At 33.6% G+C, this 26,122-nt stretch overlaps 1 protein-coding gene and 2 long non-coding RNA genes across 3 annotated transcripts; 1 reads left to right on the plus strand and 2 right to left on the minus strand.

Annotated features, from left to right (window-relative positions):
• Window positions 1–4,313: 4,313 nt before the first annotated feature.
• Window positions 4,314–8,179, minus strand: LOC107474775 (myosin-binding protein 3). The gene is made up of 3 exons (XM_016094413.3): window positions 6,958–8,179; window positions 5,571–6,631; window positions 4,314–4,777 (listed from the first exon to the last, which is right to left on the minus strand). Exons 1-3 carry the CDS (start codon window positions 7,577–7,579, stop codon window positions 4,718–4,720), a joined length of 1,743 nt encoding a protein of 580 aa, XP_015949899.1. The 5' UTR covers window positions 7,580–8,179; the 3' UTR covers window positions 4,314–4,717.
• Window positions 8,180–15,938: 7,759 nt separating this feature from the next.
• Window positions 15,939–19,788, plus strand: LOC107474776 (uncharacterized). Its single transcript, XR_001589372.3, has 4 exons — window positions 15,939–16,721; window positions 16,795–16,906; window positions 17,019–17,131; window positions 19,556–19,788. It is a non-coding gene; the product is annotated as an uncharacterized LOC107474776 (long non-coding RNA).
• Window positions 19,789–23,334: 3,546 nt separating this feature from the next.
• On the minus strand, window positions 23,335–24,454 carry LOC110277284 (uncharacterized). Its single transcript, XR_002369869.2, has 2 exons — window positions 24,240–24,454; window positions 23,335–23,595 (listed from the first exon to the last, which is right to left on the minus strand). It is a non-coding gene; the product is annotated as an uncharacterized LOC110277284 (long non-coding RNA).
• Between the last annotated feature and the right edge of the window lie 1,668 nt (window positions 24,455–26,122).

A 26,122-nucleotide genomic window follows, 5' to 3' on the forward strand; every position in this document is an offset into this window, starting at 1 on the left:
TACTCATGTTAACTTTTTTTTTTTGTTAATTGAGCTATCTTATATTACGTAGAATTTAAAAATCTAAACTTCACCTGATCACTTTAATTTAAATGTTAATTATAGTTTCATTTTTTTTTAAATCGAGAACTTAATTATTAAATAACTCCTATACGGTGAACATCATTTGATTTAACTGTTAGCTTTTTTATAAACATTAAAATTATAATTTGTTATTTATGCATTTATATTGATTTATATAATATTATATACGTGTATATTTAATGTTAGTAATTTAAGTTAGTTACACACAAAATGAAATGTCCAAAGTTTTGTTTGCACATAATTATTCTTTATATTAATATAAATTAAATTACAGAAAGATTAATTAAAAGAAAATACCAATATAATTATAACCACATTTATTGATATACATAAGTTTTTTTTTATCGAATTATAGAATTATTTTTCTAGGAGGTGGTAGACCATACTAGTGTTCACAAATTTGGGTTGGCAATTATCGGGAGCCCAATTTTTTTTAATAGCTTTGACATTAACTTTGACTTTGACTAAGTATGTAATGAATTTTGTTACAACCATTCTTTAACTTAATGTTTAATTGCAAAATTTTAAAAGAGTCCCAAATTTTTTTATAATTCAAAATTTTAACCAGCCTTTTGAAGGATCAAAAGATACTTTTTCCATCATAGAAGCTTCCTTCTATGGATTGTTGGGTTCTTGGGACTAGGGTGTGTATGGTCTGACCCGATTCGAAGACCTGATCCGATTTCAAACACTTTAAAGGCTAATTTGGTGTGATTTTATTGGGTTTAGGGTTGGCTAAGAGTTTCAAAAATAGACCTGGTCATTATTTTGGGTCAGATCCGGACCATGACTCGGGTCATCTGAACTCGGCCCGGTGGCCCGATCATCATACATAATTAATATTTTATGTTATTAGTGATAGATGATGACTATTCTTATGTGAAATTTAAGTATTGTAAACTTTAATATTTTGTGTTATTAGTTATTATAAGACTATAAGTTAATGTTTTATGTTTAAAATACATAAGATTTTAGACTAATGCATAATATTGTGTTATTTGTATTGATTTAAATATTTGGTGTTATTAGAAAATATTAATATTGATTATGGTTATGCTTTAATTTTAGAGAAGAGTTGGTTCTTGTTATATTTTTCTAAGTGAATTTTACCATGTCAAATAATGGTTAGAGTCTTGGAAATTTGGATATTTTCACATGCTAGCTTATAAGAAGTTATCAAGGTAATATAATGTTAACGACCCTATTTTCACCCGGTTTTTATCCGGTATAATCGTGGACTGAAAATGTATAGATTTCATTGGGTATAGGGCCGGATTCGAGTCTAATAAATAGACCCGGTATATATTTCGGGTCGGATTTAGGTCACATCAAACTCAGTTTCACCCGACCCATAAACACCTCTACTTAGGGCATTGTTGTAAATAGGAGATTTGTATATGATGTGCAAAAATAAAAATCGTTAGCAGATAGAATTTAAATTTTGTAAGAGTTAATTATTAATATAGTGTCCGAACGATTTAAACGTTGATAAAATAATTTTTAAATATTTTGAAAATATAACAAATTAATCAATAAATATTATATTTTTTGTGAGTGATAAAAAAATTTTTGTATTTAACAAACGACTTATCTATTTGATCTAATTTTTTGTGGCAATATTTAAAAAATATTTCGAAAGTGCACAAAAAAATTAGAGCAAAATTTGATCTTTAGATTTTTTATTTAAAAAAAGTTATTCACAATAAAATAGTTTTTATAAAAAAATTCACTTAACATAAAATTATCAAATTTTAAAAATGAAAAGATCTTATTTTTTAATAATATTTGTAGAAAATTATATCAAAATTTAATCTCTAAATTTTTTTAGAATATACATTTATTATCTAGTTCTTTTTGTCGCGTTTTTTAATTTTGTAGAGACTTATTTGTCAATAGCATTTTTTGAAGTTATTTTTGTTAGCGTGTGAATTTTCGATTACCATTTTAATAATTTATTCAATTTTATAATGTTGTGCTTGGTGTATATAAATAGGTTTATAAATAACACTAAAAATTGGACTTTAACAAAAGTTACAATAAATAATTAAGAATCATAATATTAGCTTAATCTATAAAACTGTGACATCTGATGTGACATCTGAAATGAATTGTAGCACAAGAGATTTAGCATAAGAAAAATCAGCAATATTTTTTAGATAGAATTTCACAGTAACTTTTGAATCCAACTCAATAGTTAGATTAAGAATACTAAAATTGATAGTCAGATCCAATCCAAGAAGAATTGTCCATAATTCAACTTGAGTAATAAAGCAAATACCTAAATTAGCATTGAAATATGCCAAAAATTTACTTTCATGATCTCTTATTGTATCATTGCAAGCCGCATTTCCTTCTTTTATGACTGAACCATCAGTATTTAATTTGAAGAATGGCGAGATAGGGGCATCCATCATTTGTTTCTCAAAAAAAAGAACCAACTCTACTCTTGGTTCGAAAAGTTCGGATTGTGCAAAATAGTAGTCTTTAGCTAAATGGAGAGAAGTCCAACAAATGGAATAGTGGTCAGCTAAAAAATAAACTTGTTCTGCCAAAGCTAAAGGGTATTCATTGTGCAAACAAAGATAGGGGCCAATGACACCTTGGTGGTGGGATTGAGCCGATAGATTTTCCAAGAGTCATAGGTAAAGCGCCTTATTGAAAACAGTATCCATATTCAATGTATTATCTATGTTCTTCCACGTCTAGTGCACGACTTTACAATCCTGGAGGACATAGAGCAAAAATTCAAGATAGATACCACAAATACAGCAAAAATTATCAGGTGTCATTCTTCTTCGAAAATGAAGTTCATTTGTGAAAAGAGCATTGTTTGCTACTAGCCAACAAAATGCACGAAGTCGTTATGGAGCTTGCAATTTCCAGACCTTTGTGAAAAGCACATCTGATCCACAACCTCCAAATAAATCAAACAACCTGATTTAATGATAAAAAAAAATCTATAGCTGAGTGTAACCAAGCAACTTGGTCCTCTCCCATATGATCTCCCGACGAATTTAATTGCAGCCAAGATAGGAACCCAATCTTCATTTAGAAAATTATCAAGGAAATAAAATTTCAGCTTGAGTCAACCACATATTCTACCACTTTGTCCTCTATTCGCTTTTCTATAAAAAATTCAGGAACAAGGTCAGCTAGTCTCTGCACACCAGGTATTCAATGGTTAGTCCACATATTCACCTGATTTCTAGCACACAGCCTTCAAATGAAATTTTTCGCAAACGTTGCTCAAAACTGACAGATACCTTTCCATACATTAGAACAAGATTGAGGCTTGTTAATGATTAAAATTTGATGATTCACGCATCTATATTTACTCCGTAAGACCTGCACCTATAGAATATCTGAATAGTGAATCATCTTTTACGCTAGTTTCATCATGCAAGCATTATTTAGAGTTCAGACTGGTCTAAAACCTAGTTCTCCCTAATCTTTAGTAGACAAATTTTCTCCCAACTAAGGAGATTGGCTTCTTACCATCAAAAAATTTTTCCCATATGAAATTTCTACAAATGCCATCAATTTATCACAAACACTTAGCGGAATCTTCATGGTTTGCATTAAATAAAAAGGGATGGTAGCTAATGTAGATTGCGTTAAGGTAACCCTTTTTGCAAGAGAAAAATTTTGATCCTTCCAGGAATTTAGTCGGCTGGTCATAATTTGCAGTAAAAAACATTTTAAATTATAATTATTTTATAAAATAAATTTAATTTTGATACACTGTCAGTGTAAAATTGTTTTAGACGTGCATCCAATTATATAACGTCATATTAGTAAAAATAACTACTTTTTACATTTATCACGTAAAGCCGTGAATAGTCATCCAAAAATATGGTTGTGATTGCATGACTGCATTTTACACCGCCAACGCATAGAAATTAAATTTTTATAAAAATATGTAAATTAATTTAGTATCATAATCACCATTCCGGATTTTTTTTTTAATATTTATAGTGGTTTCTTCCAAGTTATCATGCCTTAGCTTGGGTTTAGGTGGAGCTACTCCTGCAGCGTTTTTGCAATAATGCAAACTTGGAAACCAATCTGAGGCGTCGGCCACTGATTCTATATTTTTAATGTGTATAATCTGAGTAATAAATTTGGTTGATTCTAAATTCGATGAACAATCATAGCATGCTCTAATTTATAAAAACCTCAGGACTTAAACTTTCAAAAAGCAAAAACCCAAAATACACGCATGCACACTATGCAAGTAATCATATTAATACAATAAGAAACTGAAAAAACAAATAATTACATTCACAAGTTGTCCTCTATGCTTTATAGACATGATAATAATAATAATACCTCAAAAGCTACTTCAACAAAGAACGGAAGATCAAACTAATGATCACAAGAAAAATATGATTACAGATCATATCCCACCAAGGCAAACAACAAACGCAAAGGGTGGGGGAATGACTTGTACTAAGGCTTAAAAACTGCTTATTTTAACTACATTTTGAGCTTTATTGGGGCTATGATAAAGTTTATTTACACCCTAAAACATAACAACATGGAATACTAGGTGCTAGTGATGAATACTGAATACCAAAGTAGCTACCGAAGTTGGTTGCCATTTACAATTTCCAGAGTGCCATAGGCACAAAACTCATGAACTTTCACTAGATTCCCAAGAAGCACTTTGGCAGCGTCTTTTCCTCAAGCTCACCTGAAAACATAAGGGGGTATATAGTAAGCACCAGTCACCAAGCAAGATAGCAATGAGAAACAGTAATACTTATTTTTTTCACAGAATACACTTTCAATAACTTGTAAATTGTCACAATTTTAGACTTGAAGCTTCTAAATTGCCTTAATTTTACACCTAACGTTTCAAATTGTTGTTAGATGTACCCATATAACCAATGGCAGAGGTTGATGTGACAATTGGCTAAAAGGTAGATCTGACCACATTTGGAAATGTTATACGTAAAATAGAGATAATTTAAATGTTAGGCATAAAGTCGAAAAATTTGAAACATTTTAGGAGTGAAAAGTGTACTTCAGGCCTTATTCTTTCAATAAGAAAATAGATGTGCTGTGGTATCTTGGAATAACAAATGCAAAAAGTTGAATACACCAGGAATTTCAGTATCCTAAATTATTGAACTAGCAGCAGCCGATATCTATTTAAGCATATATGAAGTGTTGCACAAGAAAATATATTTTCAACTTTTCTCATACCACAGCTCTTAACGATAGTGGGTTTGGAAACAGAGACAAAGGTTTGGATACAAGCTATGCACATATAAATACAGTTCAAGATGTGTAGAGGAAGGTGCAATTTTGTGTCCACTAATCTAAGAACCAGATTCGAATTGCTTGTCTTATATGTTCTAGCTTGTAGAAACAGTAAATAATCACATGTTGTGAATAAACAGTTGCAGCAAAAAACATAATTTCAAAGACAATTACTTTGTTAAAATTTAAGTGGCAAGTAGGTAAGAAGTCTCAAATTATACCTTAACAGATGAAGGAGGCAAGGAAGCTCCACGAACAATGTTTCTCAATTCTTTAGTCTGTAGAATCTGGCCTGATATCTCCTCTAAAAGATTCGACTGAACCCTTTCACTTTCTCCATTCTCTGCAAAGATATACAATTTTCCTTTCTCATGCTGTATCATCTTCAGCCTTTCTCCGAGCTTCTCGATCTCTGTGTCAATCTTCAGCTTTTCATTGTTGTTTAAACATGAAGAATCCCTTCCTGAATCATTGCCTGTCCTAGGACACTTACTCACTATATTATTATTTGTTTTATTTTCCTGTTCCCTAAGTTCTATGTTGTCATCAACAACATGGACATCAAGAACATCCGGCTCAGTATCATGTTCTATGTCTTTTGCCCGCATTTCTCCACCTTCCATGCTGATACAAGTTGGAGCTAACATGTAATCCGAGGAAATATTTGAGGGTTCATCTTTCTTGACTGATATAGTGCATTCATTCTGCAGTACCTCTTCATGTGTTTCGAGCATAATAGGAAGTGCTTGTTCCCATTCATCCGATAACACCCTTGGCTTGCCATTATTTGACCTGTCACTTCCTCTCAAACCCATCTGCCTATAAGCTTCGAGCTCCTTTTCCAGAAAGTGATTCTCCCTTTCCCTCCTTATGAGGATCTCTTGCAGAATAATCATCTCCTCTTCATCGTAAGTGAATCGTTCTTCTATCATCCTCTGATATTGCCTCATTTCCATTTCCATTGATGCCTTCTCCTCCTGCAAACGAGATATCATAGCCATGGCTTCATCAGCAGCAGTAGCGGCTGCAGCTCTCTCCTTCTCTAGCTCTAGGTAGAGTGCAGCATAGGCAGCTTTCTCTTCTTCTAGTGCGTCTTCCAAAATCTTGATCCGTTCTTCTCCATTCCCATGAACCTGGACTGCGTCTCGCACGCTATTGATGTAATTTTCCAACAAAGAAGAACATTTGTCTTGGCCTGGACTATCCACCATTGATCCATTAAATTCATAACTATCACATGTCTTTACATCCAAATCATGGCCAGTTTGAACATCATCAACATCTAAATATCAAGGACGACAGACGAACAAGTAGTTAAAAGCCAATATTCAGCATGCAGAGAATAACAATTATATAAGAGATTGCTCAACAAGAATGTAAAAGTCCAATGTCACATTTTCTATATTAAGTGATTCCATCTAGTTACCATGTCTGAAACATATGAATAAAATTTATCAACAAAATCAAGCAAGAACCATAAATAGCACAAATATATGAAAGATAAGTGTTGCATATCTTAATAACCCTCCAACGTTCACAGGAATAACATGTAACTTCAACTGAAATCGTTGTATGAACCACAATTTGTACAGATAACTTCTCACTTACCAAGTAGAGCAACTTCTTTCCTTGGATCAGGATTTATCTTTTCCTTGGTTTTTCCTGCAATCCCATCGTCACAAGGCAAGAGCGAAGTAGAAGCAACATTAGACTGCATACTATCAGAACCACTAACCAAAGTCAACTTCCCAGAACCATAATTATTAGCCCTCCGACGACGCCGAATTCCGGATCTTCTTTTCAAGCTCATAACCCTCTTCCCCTTAGCATCATAACCATTTTCATTCTCAACCAAAGGAAGCAAACGAGGCCCCGAACACGAACTACAAGAAGCCTCATCCTCCAACTCAACAACATCCCTATCATTGCCACATGAATGCCCCTTCACCCTAACAAGATCAAAAGGGAACCTATTCACTGCCATCACTTGAATTGAGCATATCTTTGTTGAAGGCCATTCAAATAACAGTTTGTGAACACAGAAAGTGCTGTTCATATACCCAAAACTACCCTTGCAGGGGCATGGCATAAAGAGTCCAAAAAACCAGAAGAATTTGGAGACAAAGAAAGCAAAAGCTGACCCACATAGCAAGAAGTAAGCTATAACAAGGTCAATAAATGCTCCAATCAGACCTCCAAGGGTCCAAGAATGAGATTCATGCAAATCCATGTTCTCCCCCTTTATGAACTCAAAACCCGAGTTTCCCCTTCAAGAAGAAGCATTTCACCATCACAAAAACAACACACACCAAGCAAAATCCAAAATTTCCATACACCAAAATATCTCAATTCAAAAGCAGAAAAGGTTCAAGATCAAACCTCAAAGCAGGTGATGATAGAATAACTTGAAGAAAAATACAAAAAAACAACAGAAACTCAAGATCATGCTTAAAATGAACAATTACAAGCTCGCAAATTCCAATTTCAATTTCCAAAACCCTGAACACTATTCTTCGTTGCTAAACGACAAAAGATAATAAGAACAAATTGGATTTAGGAGGAGGTTGGTGGTTAATAGTTGAGAATTTAAGTAGGAATAGTAAAAGGCCCAAAAGGAGATTAGATTAATGAAGAACAAGAACAGTAATGGTGAAGGTAATGATGATTGTGCAATGAATTTTTATGAAGATTCCCATGTGATGATATTTTTAAAGAAAGAACTATAATAAAATGGTTTTGTTTTATTGCATCATGCGCTTCAAACAACTTTTCTATTTTCCTTTTTTTTTTCATTTCATTGTGCGCTTGATTGAGACAAAGACTAGTATGCTCTCTTTGGCTGCTTTCTTAGAACAAAGGGAAAGTGCAATTAATACAGGCGCGCAGTGAAGTCAAACGACGCCGTTTGGCAGCTAACTATTTTTTCGATTTTTTATTATATTAGTCGAATAGAATAAGGACTAATTCCTGTCACACGTTAAAATTCTAGTTAAAATTTTGTCAATAATAAATTTACAAGACAAAATTGGAACCTAACATTTATTTAAATCAACTATTAAACTATTCCAACTTGATTTTTGGTATCTAACTATATGCGAGTATATGTAATTTGCCACGTGGTGCATGTGAGGCAGCAAGGAGAGTGGATTTTTTTTCAAATAAAATAAAAAATAATTAATTCTCCAAACCCTATTTGCAGCTTTAATTATCAGGATGTAATTTTTTTTTTGGTAATTAGGAGAAGTTCGCTGTATCCCGACGAACTATATGTTAGATTTTGAAAATAAAAATATGGTTGTCGGAGAGTAGATCATTAAAACACAATATTAGTTTTCATTTTTAAGGTTGATATTTTCTCTATGATGTCAACAAATCCATTGTTATCCATTTTTTACAATGGTGAAATAGTGTATGACGAAGAAATTTCTATAGTTTTAGATTTGGACAACCGATATTCACTTATATGACACTGGAGGTTGACAGTTTAACACCTTTGAAGAATTTCATATTGCATTCCGTCAGGCAGCAAGAGAAACAAAGGGTGAAAAAATTTACTAAAGATATCCGACCGAAGTAGATGACAGTTTGTTTTATAAAAGGTATGTTACACTCGTATTGTGTCTGTTATTATTATATTTATGAGATAACGATTGTGATAAATACGTTTGTTGTGTTGAATTAGGTACCATTTGCGCGATGATGAGGATGTACGGCTCATACAGTTGTGGCACAATCGATGGACAAATATTCATCTGTTGGAATTATTCATGTATCTCGTTGAGGTGGGTGCCCGAGGATCCTTTGCAGATATTGTCGATAATAGTCCGTTGAGTGGAGCTGTTAGACGAACTATCAGAAAGACTATGGTGGACCTAAATATGCTACCCGAGGGGAGTCAGAAGGGGTCTAATGTTGAAGCTTGTAATGTTGACTTGATGAACGATGGGGTTGAAAGTCATGATGGCTCTACTATTAGAGATCCGATGATGGATCAATATGAAGTTAACCCTGATGACGTAGACAATGCCGATGAAGAACTAGCTGAAATTCCTAATGATGATGACGAGGAAGAAGAGATGAACTACTACAGTGACACTCAGATTGCTTTTACACAACCCGCCATCTCTCGACCATATGACCGACCGGATCATTTCACGAGGTTGAATCTCGATGCAATGACTTCGGGTTGGTCGTTTACCCAGGGAAGCCTTGAAGAGGATCCAAGCAATGAGTTTGAGGTTGGACAACAATTTAAAGATAAGGAAGAAGTGATGTTGGCAGTTAAGCAGTACAGCATTAGGAGGGTTCACATATCTCCTCAATCGTGCGTCCCTAATAGTGCTACTCCCACCCACCGATGCACCCACTCATAGGATCACTGTCAATCCTGAGCCCCAGCTGGTAGGCTACGTCATGCAGGGTGATAGTCATCTCCCCACACGGTAGATGAAACGTGTGGAACTCAGGTCTCCACTTCTCTATCAAAACCGAGGCAAGCGGCCAATCATGCTCGAACTCAACCATATAGGCCACATACTCAAACCCAGCTCGTCTGAGATATGGCCTAATCTGCTCCGACGGCCGTGCCATCAAATTCCGCCTGGTGCGCAGTACCCGAGGTGCCTATTAAACGGAAACAAAAAACATAAAAAAAGGGGATGGTTAACACATAAAAATTAGAGTTTCACTGCTAATTAATTATAAAAAAATAAAAAAAATTAAAAAAGTGTACCACTCTATCAAGCTTGCCAGCAATGTGCTCAATGTGATCCAGTTTACACATCTCACCCTGCAACCCAACAGCTGCTCCTCCATCTAAATACAATCCAGTAAAATAAAATCACAAACACTGAACTCACCTTTTACATTAACCAAATTATTAAATAAAAAAATATATTTAATTATTTGACTCGACTTATAAATTTAATAATTCTAATTCTTTCCCAACTAACTGAACTCTAAATTTTTCAAATCAAAATTTTTCTCATCCAACTTAACTTGATTAATTCTTCCACTAATTGCCTTCTGAGTCACAACTTAAACTAATTATTCTAACTAAACTAACTAATAATTTACTTTGTTATACTAATTACCAAGTTATAGACAATAAACAACAGCTATACTTAAAAACAATTACATAACAAATTTTAACTAACATAAAAAATAATTAACAGTAAATCTAACTAACATGTCATCGGTAACTCAGTAACTTTAACTAACAAACAACCTATAATTAAATTATTTTAACTAACATGTCAACAGTTACGCTAACTAAGCTAAAAAAAACTAACTCTAAGTAAGCAAAAAATTTAACTCTAACTAAAATATTATTTACTGACATAAAATTAAGAATGTCGTCTGCAATGAACTTCACGTGCGTCCAAAAGACAAGATAAAAGAGAAAGACAGTGAATTTTGAAGAGAGATTGTATAAGAATAGGACAAACCCAAATGGTCCCACTGGGTTTATGTAGAGTTTGTCGGGGGTGCAGCGAACTCTATATAAATTATAGAGTTCATCGGCGGTACAGTGAACTCCCCCTAATTACCAAAAAAAATCGTATCCTGGTAATTAAAGCTGGAAAATGAGGTTTGGGAAATTAATTATTTTTTATTTTATTTGAGAAAAAAATCCCAAGGAGTGTGGTGTTATTGAATTTGGATCCTCGCTCTAAATTTTAAATTTTTATTTTAGAGGGTAAAGTGTAATCTCTCACCCTTAAATAGTTTCTCTCTCATAATTTTTTTGGTCCCACTTATAAAATAAATGGTGAAATATCACACTTTATCCTCTAAAGTGAAATTCAAAATTTAAAAGATGTAAATCCGGTGTTATTAGCTTAGTCTAGATGGTTGCACCAACTTCTCCATTATAAGATATGCACGACAGTCATGAAGATATAAAACACAATAACTCGATAAGTTGTCAAATCATGACATTAAAGGTGCAAAAAGTCTATGTGACTATATTGAAAAGATGTATGTTATACAAAATTCTCTAACTATCATCGAAAAATACTACGAACTTAAGTATCAGAGTGTTTTGCAGGTTGTCCTCCCGCTTAATACCAACTCGACGTGGATTAAAATTCTTGTTACTCACTAGTTCAACAACTCTACTTAAGATACAAATAAAAACACATGACGGAAAATATACTACAACCTTATTTTTATGTATGTATCCTAGACATTTATTATAGGAAAACAAGGCTTCTTTAATAAACAATGAAAATATGGTTCATCAGTTTATCTAGAAAAATGCCAAATTACAAACAAATAAATAAAGGAGATGATATCAAACAAAAAAAATTAAGTAGGCCGCATGATGAGCGGATAATTTATACGCTTTTTGGCATTGTTTTTATATAGTTTTTAGTATGATTTAGTTAGTTTTTAGTATATTTTTATTAGTTTTTAAGTAAAATTCACATTTCTGGACTTTAATATGAGTTTTTGTGTTTTTCTGTGATTTCAGGTAGTTTCTGGCTGAAATTGAGGGACCTGAGCAAAAATCTGATTCAGAGGCTGAAGAAGGACTGCTGATGCTGCTGGATTCTGACCTCCCTGCACTCGAAATCGAATTTTTGGAGCTACAGAACTCCAAATGATGCGCTCTCAATTGCGTTGGAAAGTAAACATTCAGGGCTTTTCAGAAATATATAATAGTTCATACTTTTTTTCGAGTTTAGACGATGCAAACTGGCGTTTAACGCCAGCTTTCTGCCCTATTCTGGCGTTAAACGTCAGAAACAAGTTGCAAAGCAGAGTCAAACGCTAGAAACAAGTTACAAACTGGTGTTCAACTCCAAGGAAGACCTCTACACGTGAAAGCTTCAATGCTCAGTCCAAACACACACCAAGTGGGCCCGAAAGTAGATTTCTGCATCATTTACTTAATTCTGTAACCCTAGTAACTAGTCTAGTATAAATAGGACTTTTTACTATTGTATTTTCATCTTTGGATTATTGTTGGATCCTTTGATCACGTTTTGGGGGCTGGCCTCTCGGCCATGCCTGGACCATTATCACTTATGTATTTTCAACGGTGGAGTGTTTACACGCTATAGATTAAGGGTGTGGAACTCTGTTGTTCCTTGAGTATTAATGCAATTACTACTATTTTCTATTCAATTCATGCTTATTCTTATTCTAAGATATTCATTCGCACTTCAACCTGATGAATGTGATGATCCGTGACACTCATCACCATTCTCACTTATGAATGCGTGTCTGACAAACACTTTCATTCTACTTGTGAAAGCTAGAGTGTGTATCTCTTGGATTCCTGATCCACGACACATGGGTGCTTCTCTTGACAACAGAGCCTTCCATTCCGTGAGATCAGAGTCTTCGTGGTATAAGCTAGAATCCATTGGTAGCATTCTTGAGATCCGGAAAGTCTAAACCTTGTCTGTGGTATTCCTAGTAGGATCTGGGATGGGATGACTGTGACGAGCTTCAAACTCGCGACTGTAGGGCGTGGTGACAGACGCAAAAGGATAGTAAATCCTATTCCTACACGATCGAGAACCAACAGCTGATTAGCCATGCAGGAAATCGTAGAGGACCTTTTTCACTGAGAGGATGGGAAGTAGCCATTGACAACGGTGACGCCCTACATACAGCTTTCTAGGGAAAGGAGTATGAAGGATTGGATGAAGGCAGTAGGAAAGCAGAGATTCAAGAGGGATAAAGCATCTCCATACATTTATCTGAAATTCCCACCAATGATTTACATAAGTATCTCTATCTTTATTTTCTGTTTATTTATCTTTTAATTATTAAAGCTCTATAACCATTTGAATCCGCCTGATTGAGATTTACAAGGTGACCATAGCTTGCTTCAAGCCGACAATCTCTGTAGAATCGACCCTTACTCACGTAAGGTTTATTACTTGGACAATCCAGTGCACTTGCTGGTTAGTTGTGCGAAATTGTGAAAAAGAGTGATATTACAATTGTGCGTACCAAGTTGTTGGCGCCATTGAGATCATAATTTCGTGCACCAAGTTTTTGGCGCCGTTGCCGAGGATTGTTCGAGTTTGGACAACTGACGGTTCATCTTGTTGCTCAGATTAGGTAATTTTCTTCTTGTTTCAACCTTTATTTTATTTTCAAAAAGTTTTCAAAAATCTTTCAAAATTTTTCTTCTTTTTCGTTTTTCTAAAAATAATTTTTGAAAAATAAAAAAATTAATGAAATCATAAAAACCAAAAATATTTTGTATTTTTTGTTTGAGTCTAGTATCATTTTTTAAGTTTGGTGTCAATTACATGTTTTTAAAATTTGTGCATTTTTCGAAAAATTCATGCATTGCATTCTTCATGATCTTCAAGTTGTTCTTGATAAGTCTTCTTGTTTGATCTTCATATTTTCTTGTTTTGTGTCTTACCTTGTTTTTCATATGCATTTTTAGTTTGTTAGTGTCTAAACAAGAAAAATTTCTAAGTTTGGTATCTTGCATATTTTTCTTTTCTTAAAAATTTTTCAAAAATAAGTTCTTGGTGTTCATCATGATCTTCGAAGTGTTCTTGGTATTCATCTTGACATTCAAAGTGTTCTTGCATGCATTATGTGTTTTGATCTTAAATTTTCATGTCTTGAGTTATTTTGTTGTTTTTCTCTTTCCTCATTAAAATTCAAAAATAAAATATATATATTTTTCTTATTTTACTCATAAATTTCGATATCTTTGGGTTGACTTAGTCAAAAAAATTTTAAAATTAGTTGTTTCTTGTTAGTCAAGTCAAGATTTCAATTTCAAAAATCCTATCTTTTTAAAATCTTTTTCAAAAATCAAATCTTTTTCATATTTTTTTTCTTAATATTTTCGAAAATTTTAAAAAGTGTTTTTAAAATCTTTTTCTTAATTTTATCTCATAATTTTTGAAAACTTTACTAACAATTGATGTGATTGATTAAAAAATTTGAAGTTTGTTACTTTCTTGTTAAGAAATGTTCAATCTTTAAATTCTAGAATCATATCTTTTAGTTTCTTGTTAGTCAAGTCATCAATTTTAAAAATCAAATCTTTTTAATTTCCTTTTCAAATCATTTTCAAAAATAATTTTCAATCATATCTTTTTTTTCAAATCATATCTTTTTCAAAAATTTGATTTCAAAAAATCTTTTCTAACTTCCTATCTTTTCAAAATTGATTTTCAAATCTTTTTCAATTAACTAATTGACTTTTTGTCTATTTCTTATCTTTTTCAAAACCACCTAACTACTTTTCTCTCTCTAATTTTTGAAAATTCCTCACCTTTTTTCAAAATTCTTTTTAATTAACTAAATATTTCAAATTTTAATTTTAATTTTATTTCTTCTCTTAATTTTTGGATTTTAACTAATAATTAAAATAAAAACAAAAATTTTTTTCTTCTCTCTTTTAGTTAATATTTGAATTCCCTCTCTCTCTCTCATCTTTTTTTATTTATTCATTCATTTACTAACACTTCTCTTCATCTCAAAATTCGAACCCTCTCTTCTCCTCTGTGTTCAAATTTTTCTCTTCTCCTTCTTCTATTCTTTTCTTCTTCTACTCACATAAAGGAATCTCTATACTGTGACATAGATGATTCCTCTTCTTTTCTGTTATCTTCTTTTTCATATGAGCAGGAGCAAGGACAAGGACATTCTTGTTGAAGCAGATCCTGAACCTGAAAGGACTCTGAAGAGGAAGCTAAGAGCAACTAGAACACAACGCTCTAAAGAGGACTTTACTGAAATTTTTGAAAAAGAAGTAGAGATGGCCGAACCCAATAACAATGGTGGAGGTGCAAGGAAGATGCTTGGTGACTTTACTGCACCAAATTCCAACTTACATGGAAGAAGCATCTCAATCCCTGCCATTGGAGAAAACAATTTTGAGCTAAAACCTCAATTAGTTTCTCTGATGCAACATAATTTCAAGTTTTATGGACTTTCATAAGAAGATCCTTTTCAGTTTTTAATTGAATTCTTGCAGATCTGTGATACTGTTAAGACCAATGGGGTTGATCTCAAGGTCTACAGGCTTATGCTTTTCCCTTTTGCTGTAAGAGACAGAGCTAGAGTATGGTTGGACTCTCAATCTAAAGATAGCCTAAACTCTTGGGATAAGCTGGTCACGACTTTCTTAGCCAAGTTCTTTCCTTCTCAGATCAAGTCTCAAATCATATAGTTATTTATAGCCTTAATTTCAGAAATTATTTTATTAAAGATAATTAAGGCAAGTTTTAATTTATTGAATTTGAGACGAGTTATGATCTTTATCCAATTTTATAATTATTGGGTTATTTTCTATATTTAGATTATAAATTTGGCTGTTATGAAATAATAGGGGTTTTACATGATTTGGATTAGATAAGTAATATTCTAAATATTAATACTGCTATTTTGGAAAATGAGAAAATTAATTATATTATTTCTAATTATTTGATTTGGGCATTTTATTGAAAGTAATTTGTAAAAATTGATGAGCAAATAGTATTTTCTATATACATCTAGTGTTGGATTAGAATTTATTTCTAATTACTATATTATTCCTATTTTTAAGTGAAATTACTAAAATACCCCTAACCTAATTTTCAAAAATGCAAATGAAACCCTAAAGCCTCCAACCCAGCAGCCGAAACCCTACCTACCTTCCCTTTCACCCATGGACAGCAACACCCATGGTTTCCCCTTCCATGACCGAAAGTAACAGAATCAAAGAGGGAAAGGGAAACTGAGCTGCGGCGAGGAAGGGAGGAGGGAGCTCATCGCCGCCATCGCGTCTCACCGCCACAGCAGTCCATGCTGCCAGGGACACTGTCGAACCACCACGTTGCCACCGATTTGCCGCCGTCAAAGTTTCCTGCATCGCCACTGTTTGCGCAGAAGAGGGTTTGAGGAAAAGCAGCTATCGCGCGCGAGCCAGAGGAGCTCGTCCTCGCCGATCTGACGCCGTCGGGGTAACCGCGCCGTCGTCCTTGTCAGCTCCGAACGAGAAGAACGATGGGGCTTTGTTTCTGCTTCCATGGTTCGCTGTGAGTGGGCGACGTTGGGAGAGAGAGGGAGTCGCTGTGGAGCCACGAGCTGCGCCGGTCGCTGCCGCGCCGCGTCGGAGAGGAAGGCTGAGATTGAGCACCGCTGGGAGAGAGGACGACGCGAGCTAGAGGTCCGGTCGCCGCTGTGCTATGGAGCAGATTGAACCGCGCCGCGCTGTTGGGGTTCTCATCGTCGCCGGAAAAGGATTCAGGCCGCCGCAGGTGTCGCGGTCAGAGGAGGAAGCTGTGCCACTATGTTTTGATCGTCGAGAGTGGTTCTGTGACTTTCGGGATCACCGCCGGAGCTCCGGGCTGAGCCTCTGCCGCTTGAGACTCTCCTGCCATCGTTGGAAATGGTTGTCGGTAAGGGTTTTAATTGTGGTTTCTGTCCTTTTTGAATTCCAGGAATACTATAGTCACTGCGTGTTGGTTTCAGATGTCGTGATCGGAATTCGTCACCGCTGCCGCTTGAGATGGCTGCTGGGCTGCCACCAAACCGGTTCGAAGACCGTCGCCGTTTTTGGTTCAGCCGTTTCTCCTTCAGTTCGGTAAGCATTTTCGATTTAAAAGTCCTTTGGTTACTATTCTGTTATCATACGCTGAGGTTTGTGGCGTTAATTGCTATAAGATTGGGTTTTGGTTGTTGTATGTTGCGATTAGAGTTGTTGAGATTATGGAGGAAGCAAGTGGAGCCGAGTTGTTGGTTTCCGTCATTTCGAGTTGAGGCGAAAAGGACTCGGTGAGGCGTTTGGACTATGGATTTGCGTTTTGAGGTAGGGGCGCTTTCCAAAAACTATGTTTTATGTATTGGAATTATTTCATATGGATACTGAGATGAGACGCTGTGTATTTGGTGATTGTATCTGCCTTATGCATTATTTGATTGTCTTGAATGACTATGGATGTTTGTTTGGCTGAATCATTGTGCGGCTTTTTGAAATGTAATGTTTTAAAGTTGATTATTTAAAGATTTAAAATATGAGTTTAATCCGTTGAGGATTGATTTGAATTGAGTTAATCATTTTGACGACGTGAAAAGTTGAATGCACTTTTGAATTCAGCCTGGTTTACTTTAATTGGCTTGGTTTTGGACAAATGATTTATTGTTGAACCAATTCTTTTAAGCTTTGGAAATGAGTTAAATCGATTGATATTGAGTTGATTTTGAAATGGTTTCCTTGAGATATGCCACTGAGGCGACTGTTGGATTTAGCTTGCTTTTGAATTGATTTCTGGTTTTGAGCTGTTGAAAAGGAATGAGAAACGATTTAGTTGGGACCCGAACCGGGTGGCATAGTCTAAGTTTTAGGGGAGGTGTTGCCGAAATTTCTATAAAATCTGAGTCTTTATTGAAATGTTGTCTGGAAAATGATGAGTTAAAGACTTTTACTATTTTATTTGAATCATCACGAAAAGGATGATTCATGTTTTCGAAATGAGTTAGTAAAGAGGAAATTGTGATTTAGTCTTGCTTCTTAAGAAAGGCCTTGTATCTCTTTCAAGAGAAAGTTATTTAGATGAAACTTGTGTTTTAAAGCTGTTTGAATGAGAAAAGGGTTTATGCCTTTGAATTTGACTTAGGGGTTTCAATTAAAGAAGTTTCAAGGACTTTGAAAGAATCTGAATGTCTATTGACAAGTTTCATTTTGAAATGTTTTGAGAAATGTTTTAAGTACTCTTTGAATTCTGAATTCTTGCAAGACTAAAACAACTTTGAACAGTTGAAACGTTCTAGAATTTATCATGGGGGTTGAAGTTGATTTTGCCTAAGTAAATGAAACGGCTTTGAAAGAAATAAATGATTACGTGACTCAGTTTGGCTTAGATCCTATTTTATTACTCAAATCGGAAAGCCAAGATTTTAATGATTTTAAATGAATTTGGCGGAATGAGTTATGTTATTCTCCTCTAAAGACTTGGGACTCTGCTGGGAAACTTTTGGTTATAAAATCCCATTGTTGGATGGGCGATTTTGAATACTTTGAAATAAATCCTTAACTTGCCATGTTTTTGGAAGTTTTGGAAAGAGAATGCCGAGAGATCTTTAAAGCCAATGCTAAAAAGAGTTGAAATTTGATTTCAAAGTGAAATGGCTTGAGAAAAATGATTTATGGCTTAAATGCCAGTTTTATGAATTTGATGATGTTGAATGGTGGAAGTGCTGTTTGTTATGGGCCAGAATGGCTATGTATGATTATGAATATTGGCTGGTTCTAGATTGAACCGTGAGCCGGAATGGCTGTGTATGATATTGATTTATGGCTGATTGCCGAATGAGTTATGGGCCGTATGGCTGATTATGAATTATGAATTTAAGCCGGATGGCTGAGATGGATGTTGATCCATGGTTGGGACTGAATGAATATATGCTTGAGATACTTGGGTAGTAGCAAGGGTTGTGGTTCGTCCCACTTGCTTCAGGTCAGAGACTGTGACGCCTGTGTAGTAGCGGTAGTAGTGGTGATTCCACTCGCTCCAGGTTGAGCTTTTAAACACCCGCCTGGGTAGTAGCCGCAGTAGTGGTTATTCCACTGGCTCTGGGTTGAGCGGGTAGTAGCAATGGGGTTGTAGCTCAAACCTACTTTCTCCGCGATGGGTGTTTCTGTCCATGGTTAGCTACCAAGACGTGTCGGGTTGGCTATATAACCGACAGATGATATCATCAGCCACTAGGACAGGCATGCATCATATGCATCTATGTGACATTGTTTGGGTGTGCATATTGTACGTGGTTTGCCTTTGTGATTAACTGCTAATTGTTCTACTTGCTGTAACTGTATGTTTGTGCTTGAACTTCCTATCTGTGTTTGCAACTGGGACTCTATTGGTTTGTGGTGATTGATTGTTGGATTGGATTGTGTGGGCCTAGGGCCGTGGTTGGAATGAGATGAACCGATGGTTGATTTCGATTTTGTGTTTCTAGTTGGGAATAAAATATGAAAGGCTACTTTGGTTCAGTATAGATAGACCATTTTGAAAGGCTTTGATGTTTTGAGAATTGAACGGTTCCTCTTTCAGAAAAGATTTCCGACTTTACTTTTATTGTAAACTGTTGTTTTTGAAAAGAGGCATAAGTCGGTTATTAATCACTGGTACGGTTTATCTTCATATATCCTATTACAGTAATTCCCAAAAACCCTCTACTGAGAACCCTTTCGACAATGATGTTCTCACCCCCTACATTTTTCCCCTTTCAGGATATGGGCGCAGAAGTCACGAAGAGTTTATCTATTTGTTATTGAGATGCTCTGTATTGCTTTAGATTATTATTTTTGTACCCTCGCCTTTATCTTAATATATTCTGTAAGAGAGATAGGAATTGTATTAGGTAATGTTTGTAGTATTACTTATATATATGTATGTATGGATGTACTCTTGATGAAATCTTTTAAGTTGTATGGTATCTATGGATGTACGTTATCGAACGGAAGTAATTTTTGGAGCGGTATTGCGGTTTGAAGTTTTAAACAGGCTCATATTTTAGTATTAAATAGTATAAGTGTCGTCGTAATGTCCGAGCTATCAGAGTTGCGCAGCCGAAAGCGTGAGCTTTGGTAGTTAGGGTGTTATAAAATGAACTTAACTTCTAACCCCGACCCTACTAAGAACTCCATAGTTCCTACCTTCTATTTTCACCCCTTTTCAGCTAAATGTGTGGAGGTTTAGTACGGAGCTAAAGGAGCATAGAAGATTATGTATGACAAATACTAACAAATAAAATTAAATATTTCACATTTGACATGTATGACATTCATATATGTAGTCTTCTTTTCTACAATTATCAACTTTCAAGGTATATTTTTCTACTTTGAACTCTTTTACTTTTACAATATATATTATTCAATATATGTTGCGACTTTATACATATTTATTTTCTCAATTTATCTTATTCATGTCATATGACCTTCACTATAAATTGTAAATATGCAATAACTAATTGCTTTGAGCGCGAAATTCATCAATAAGCTTGAGGGCCGAAAAAATTTCCAAAATAATTAACCATTATATTCTCAGATCATACAATCGATTCCGCTAACGATATCTATTTCTGAACTTTTTAGTTCACATACAATTAAATGCTATATGCATGTCATGAAAAATTGTTCTTAAGTGGAAAAGTATCCCCCACACAACTATCTTCATTAAATAACTCTTGCCACTCAATTATTTTTTAAATAAGTGCTGATATAATAACCCGACTAAACTTGGGGGATCACCATATCATTATTTACTTATCTTTTTACCGAGTTATAACTCATTTAATTTTTTAAGTTTAGCCTGGATTATATGATCGGTAGACAAAGCTTGGGGGTTGTGATCTGTCACCTTATAGCTCGGTCTTTAATGTGCATTATGAGACATAACTTGACTTTATTTGCTTTTATTCTAAATTTGTATTGGATGACCTTAATAACCATTATTCTGACTTAATGACCAACGGCCATAACATCAACTCTATTCATCGACTCTATGCCTATAAAAGGTACCAATTTCTATATCTCAAAAAGGATGCACATGATAAGTTCTATTTCATGTTTAACATTCTATAATCATAAAATTCTTATACCTCTTAAACATTTATTGACTTGAGCGTCGTAGTGTCTTTTGCAGGTATCTACCTACTGTGTTCTTTGACGTCCGAGTTCTTCTCACTCCATTAAAGAAAAGACGTATTACAGCAGCGCAAGAGACGAGCTATACCTCAAAAGTTCATCCATACAAAAATACATAGCTTCTTTAATATTAATTTCTTATCCATATTCTGTTATTGTATTATAATTATGTATCTAATAAAGAAATAATATATCATATAGGTGTTTGCGTTATTCAATTGAGAAAAACTCATATTTTAGTCATTTCACTCGTAATTATGCAAGTGTATTAATTGTAGCATGGTAATTATATCAATAAAATAAGATATACACAAACCAAATGAATTAGTAAGAAATAAACTTAAAAATTATAACAAAAATATAAATTAAATAAGAAAGTTTTTGTATAGAATTATTCTCCACGTATAAGTTTTTTTCCTATATAAGTCATACAAGTCATTTATATTCAGGTGTTTTCATGTTTTTCTCCATGTTTTTTCTTCTTCTTCTTTTTCTTCGTAATTTTTCTCTCTCATTATCATCGTCATCAACACCACCTTTTCCTCCTCCTCCTATTCCTCCTTCTTTTTTCATTGGAATTTTTTCTCCTCTTTTCTTTTTCTCTTTCTCCTCCATCATCAGTTATCTCGTTGTTAAAAATAATAAATAATTAAGGTTTAGATTGTCAATTAAACCATAATGAAATTGATTATTATTTTGAATCAAATCAAGTGACTGAGGTGTGATTTAATTCAGAAGAAAAAATATAGTATTAGAGAAAATATTTTTCTGTATTTACAGCAAATTTGGGTGTAGCACGAAGATATTTGGGTATAACACGAAGATATTTGAGTGTATTTTAAGAATTTTTTGTTGTATTTTTATTCTGATAAGTTCTGCATGATTCAAAACTCTTCCTCTTCCTTCTCCTCATCTTCTACTACTTCTACTTTTCTTTTTCATCATCATCACTATCTTCTTTTTTTCTTATTCATATTTTCCTTTTTGTTTTACCTTCTCAAGTTTCTTCTTGTTTTACTCTCTTAAAAAAATAAAAACAAAAAAAAATCAAAACAAAAAAGAAGAAGAAACACATAATGCTGCAAAATTACTTGGAAGAGGATGAACTTACACTCATTTAACTAAAAAAAAGAGAGAAATAAGGAAAAAAAGAAGTTTAAAAAAATACAGCATTAGAGAAAATACTTTTCTAAATTTGCAGCAAATTTGAGTGTAACACGAAGATATTTGAGTGTAACACGAAGATATTTTGGTGTATTTTTATTCTGATAAGTTCTGCATAATTCAAAACTCTTTCTCTTCCTCCTCCGCATCTTCTACTGCTTCTTTTTTTATCATCATCAGCATCATCTGTTTTTTTTCTCATTCATCTTTTCCATTTTATTTTACCTTTTCAAGTTTCTTCTTATTTTACTCTCTTAACAAGAATAAAAACAAAAAAATCAAACAAAGAAGAAGAAAAAATACATAATGCTCCAAAATTACTTGCAATATGATGAACTTACATTCATTCAACTAAAAGAAAGAAAGAAATAAGGAAAAAAAAGAAGAAAAAGGCAGAGAAAACATTTTTCTGTATTTGCAGCAAATTTGGGTGTAACACGAAGATATTTGGGTATAACACGAAGATATTTGGATGTATTTTAAGAATTTTTGGGTGTATTTTTATTCTGATAAGTTCTGCATAATTTAAAACTCTTCCTCTTCTTCCTCCTCATCTTCTACTGCTTCTTCTTCCTCATATTCTTATTTCGTTTTCTTATAATTCTTCTTGGGAGAAAAAATCAAATAAAGAAAAAAAATACATAATATTACAAAATCATAAAAAGAGGAGGAAGAAAAAAATGCAGCGACAACAGTAATAAAAAAAACAATGAATATGAAACATGCGAAGAAAAAGGAGAAGAAATGCAAAGAAGAATGAGAAGAAGAAAGAAGAGGAAGAGGAGAAGGAGGAATGCGAAAAAGAAGAAAGCGTCTTCCATAATGGTGAGTGAGAGCGCGCTTTGGAAACGGTTGAGTGACGCGCGTCTTATCACGTTTCAGTGGGTAAATGTAGTTTTTATTAGATTTGGTCCAAATTATAAAGTTTGTAAGCCAAAAAAATTTGTATATGTATTATGTAGCATAGCACTTTCATATATTCGTAAGAGTATCTACCCTAATTATTTAGCAAACATGATAGCAGAGATTCAAACGAGGAAAGAAAAAGTGTGCATGATTCATGCATTTATGTTGTAAATAACTTTTTGTTAGAATGATTTTAAACCAATGGTTTATTGGACCAATTTCATTTTACTTTATTATCAAATTTACTTGATTATGTTATGGTACAGAATATAATTAGATAAATTGGTTAAGAATTACCAAAATAACTATATTAAGATATCACTTAGAAAACAATAAGACTTAAGTTCTAATAGATATTCATGCATGATATTTGTTTCACGTTAATTTATTACAACAGCACGATATTAAGATGGGGGACACATATTATTCAAATCCTGCATAGTGCATGGTAGTATACTCCATGCGGTTGTACGGCAACTACGTGTGCTTCGGTTTGCACCATAAATAGCAACCGGGATAGAACGGAATTACCAAGCAACAGTTCCGAACTTTACCTGTGAAGTGTCAAAAACATATCCAAGATTTAGTGTCACCAACATCATTATGTGTATGCTATGGTGTCTAAAATATAGTATTTAATTACTAAAAAATAAAATTATTAATATTTATTTTAAAAGTATAAAAATTAATAAAATTATACAAAATATTTTTATTTCACATTTGAGAACCGCCACTTTAAACTGGCTATATTCCTAGTTTTCAGTTGTGACTATAAATAAAAACTCAAATAATTAAAATATGTCTTTTATTTTAAAGTTTATAATTTTTTTAAAAATATTATAATGTTTATTTTCATTTAATTTTATTTTTTATATTTTTATTTATGTTAGAATTATACTGGATGTTAATTCCATCTAGATCAACATTAAAAACAAAATTAAAAACGTTTAATGATAAATTTGCCACATAAAAAAATATCAAAAATAAAATTAAATAAAATTAAAAAATTATAAATGTTAGGAACATAAAATATATTTTGTGACCCATTTATGACAACGATGACTAAAATAGAGAAAAGAAACTGTAAAATAGGACGATCTCAAAAGGAAATTCATGATCCTAGCTACCATGCATGCTAGTAATGAGAACATCAATTTAAAATATATCAATGTGTGCATATGTGATATTAGGACTTTACCATCAATTTTATTACTGTTATCATGAAATTTGGCATGCTTATTCGTTGGTGTAGCATCTGTATTATTGGTATTTGCTTCTGGAATAGTTCTGGATATCACAGATGCCACGAGTATGAGGCATGAGAAAGCAAAAACCAAAGCTTCTTTTCTAGCCATTTTCACTTGAAAATTTCTTTTTCTCTCAACTTTGTTCTTTGTGTTTTTTATGCGCATGATTTCTTTTCTTTGTAAACCTTTAGTATTTATAATATGACTATCTAATATAAAACTTTATAGTGTATTCAACTATTTGGTGAGAAATTTTTATAAAATGTTTAACTAATGTATGGTAACAACATATGGTAACATAACACATAAAATGATGGTCCAAATAATTTTTTTTGATTTAATTTGTTTCTATATAGTCATTATTGTTATTAAATGCTTTTTATATGGAGCGGTGTGGTGAGCACAAAGAGAACTATTAAATGCTTTTTATTTGAGACCATATATTATCATTATTGCTATTAAATTTATCCTTCTCATACGGATTGACGTCACCATGATTCACCATTCAAATGCAAATGAATTCTATCTTTATTATTCATCATATTAGAAGAGAAAGAAAAATTTATCTATTTGATTTATTTAGTATGTATAAGACTCAGATTTTAGAAATTAGATTATGACGTTTATTTATAATTAAAAAATTAATTTAATTATTTAAATATTAATTTGATTATCTCTAATTTTATTTGAAAATAATTTGTAAATTAATAATAAAATAGTATTTTAAAAATAATTATTTTTATATTTAATTTAATTTTAAATTATTATTTTATTTTATTTTTATTAAAATTATTATACTACTTTAATCTCTAAATTTTCAAAACAAATTCTAATTTCTATTACAAACCCTAATCTTAATTACACACTCACACTCTCACTTCTATTCATACACACAGTCGCCATCCCCTCACCATACACACCCACATACGGAAAGAAAGAAAAGAGAGGGAGAGCTCGAGAGAGTGAAGGAACGGAGAAGGAAAAAGAGGAGGAGGAAGAAGGAGCCCACATCGGCGGCACTGGGGCTCGCCATCACCATTGACGTTATTGAGAGGAGGAGTAGCGCGACCGCTACGAGGAGCCACTATCATCGTCATCCACGCGAGCTGCCACTGCGTGCGCCATCCTCGCCGTCCAGTCTATGGAGCAACGAGCTCGCGTCACCGTCGCGAGCTGCACGCCATCATCGCTGTCATTGTGGCTGGAGGCATGGGGGTTTGTGAAAGAGAGAAGATGTGTGAGGAAAGAGCGAGAGAGAGAGAACGCGCTCACGCTGCCATGTGCCGTTGCCGCTGTCTAGGTCGCGACAGTCAAAGCAACCACTGTTGGAGTCCCCCGGAGCTGCCGCTGCTCTATTCTTGGTCCCATTTTGTGTGGTAAGTTATTTTGCTTAGAAGACTCTTTTAGTCGTTGTTCCGTTATATGTTGCTGAGATTTTTGTGAAGTTATCACAATAGGATTGAGTTTTGGTTTTTGCATGTCGCGTTTGGAGTTGCTGTTGTTATTACAGAAGCGTTATGGAGTTGTGGTTACGGCTACCACTGTTGCGAGCCAGTTGAAAGAGGGGTTTTGACGCATTTTATGACTTTTGAATTTTGACAATTTGAGGTAGAGAATTTTTTTTAAACTCATCATTTTATTTTCAAGAATCATTACAAGTCGATATTAATACGAAAAATATATTTTTTATGATTTCGTAAGTCTTATGAATTGAACCGAGTTACTTTGAATGAATGTAATTGCTTGCCTTGTTAGTTTATTGATCGATTGAAATTATTTAGTTGGATTTTGTGCTTGGTTTGAAGTTGTTATGATAATGGTTGGTTGTGGTTAT

This window comes from Arachis duranensis, chromosome 2, assembly GCF_000817695.3.
Source record: "Arachis duranensis cultivar V14167 chromosome 2, aradu.V14167.gnm2.J7QH, whole genome shotgun sequence".
In the NCBI taxonomy this organism is placed as follows: domain Eukaryota; kingdom Viridiplantae; phylum Streptophyta; class Magnoliopsida; order Fabales; family Fabaceae; genus Arachis; species Arachis duranensis.

What these genes read in the sequence shown, in the direction of transcription:
- LOC107474775 (XM_016094413.3), bottom strand. Translation starts at nt 7,579, where the DNA reads ATGGATTTGCATGAATCTCATTCTTGGACCCTTGGAGGTCTGATTGGA. An exon ending in GAAAGAAGTTGCTCTACTTG is followed by an intron (nt 6,632 to 6,957) that starts GTAAGTGAGAAG and finishes CTTGATATTTAG; the next exon opens with ATGTTGATGATGTTCAAACT. An exon ending in TGCCTCCTTCATCTGTTAAG is followed by an intron (nt 4,778 to 5,570) that starts GTATAATTTGAG and finishes TTATGTTTTCAG; the next exon opens with GTGAGCTTGAGGAAAAGACG.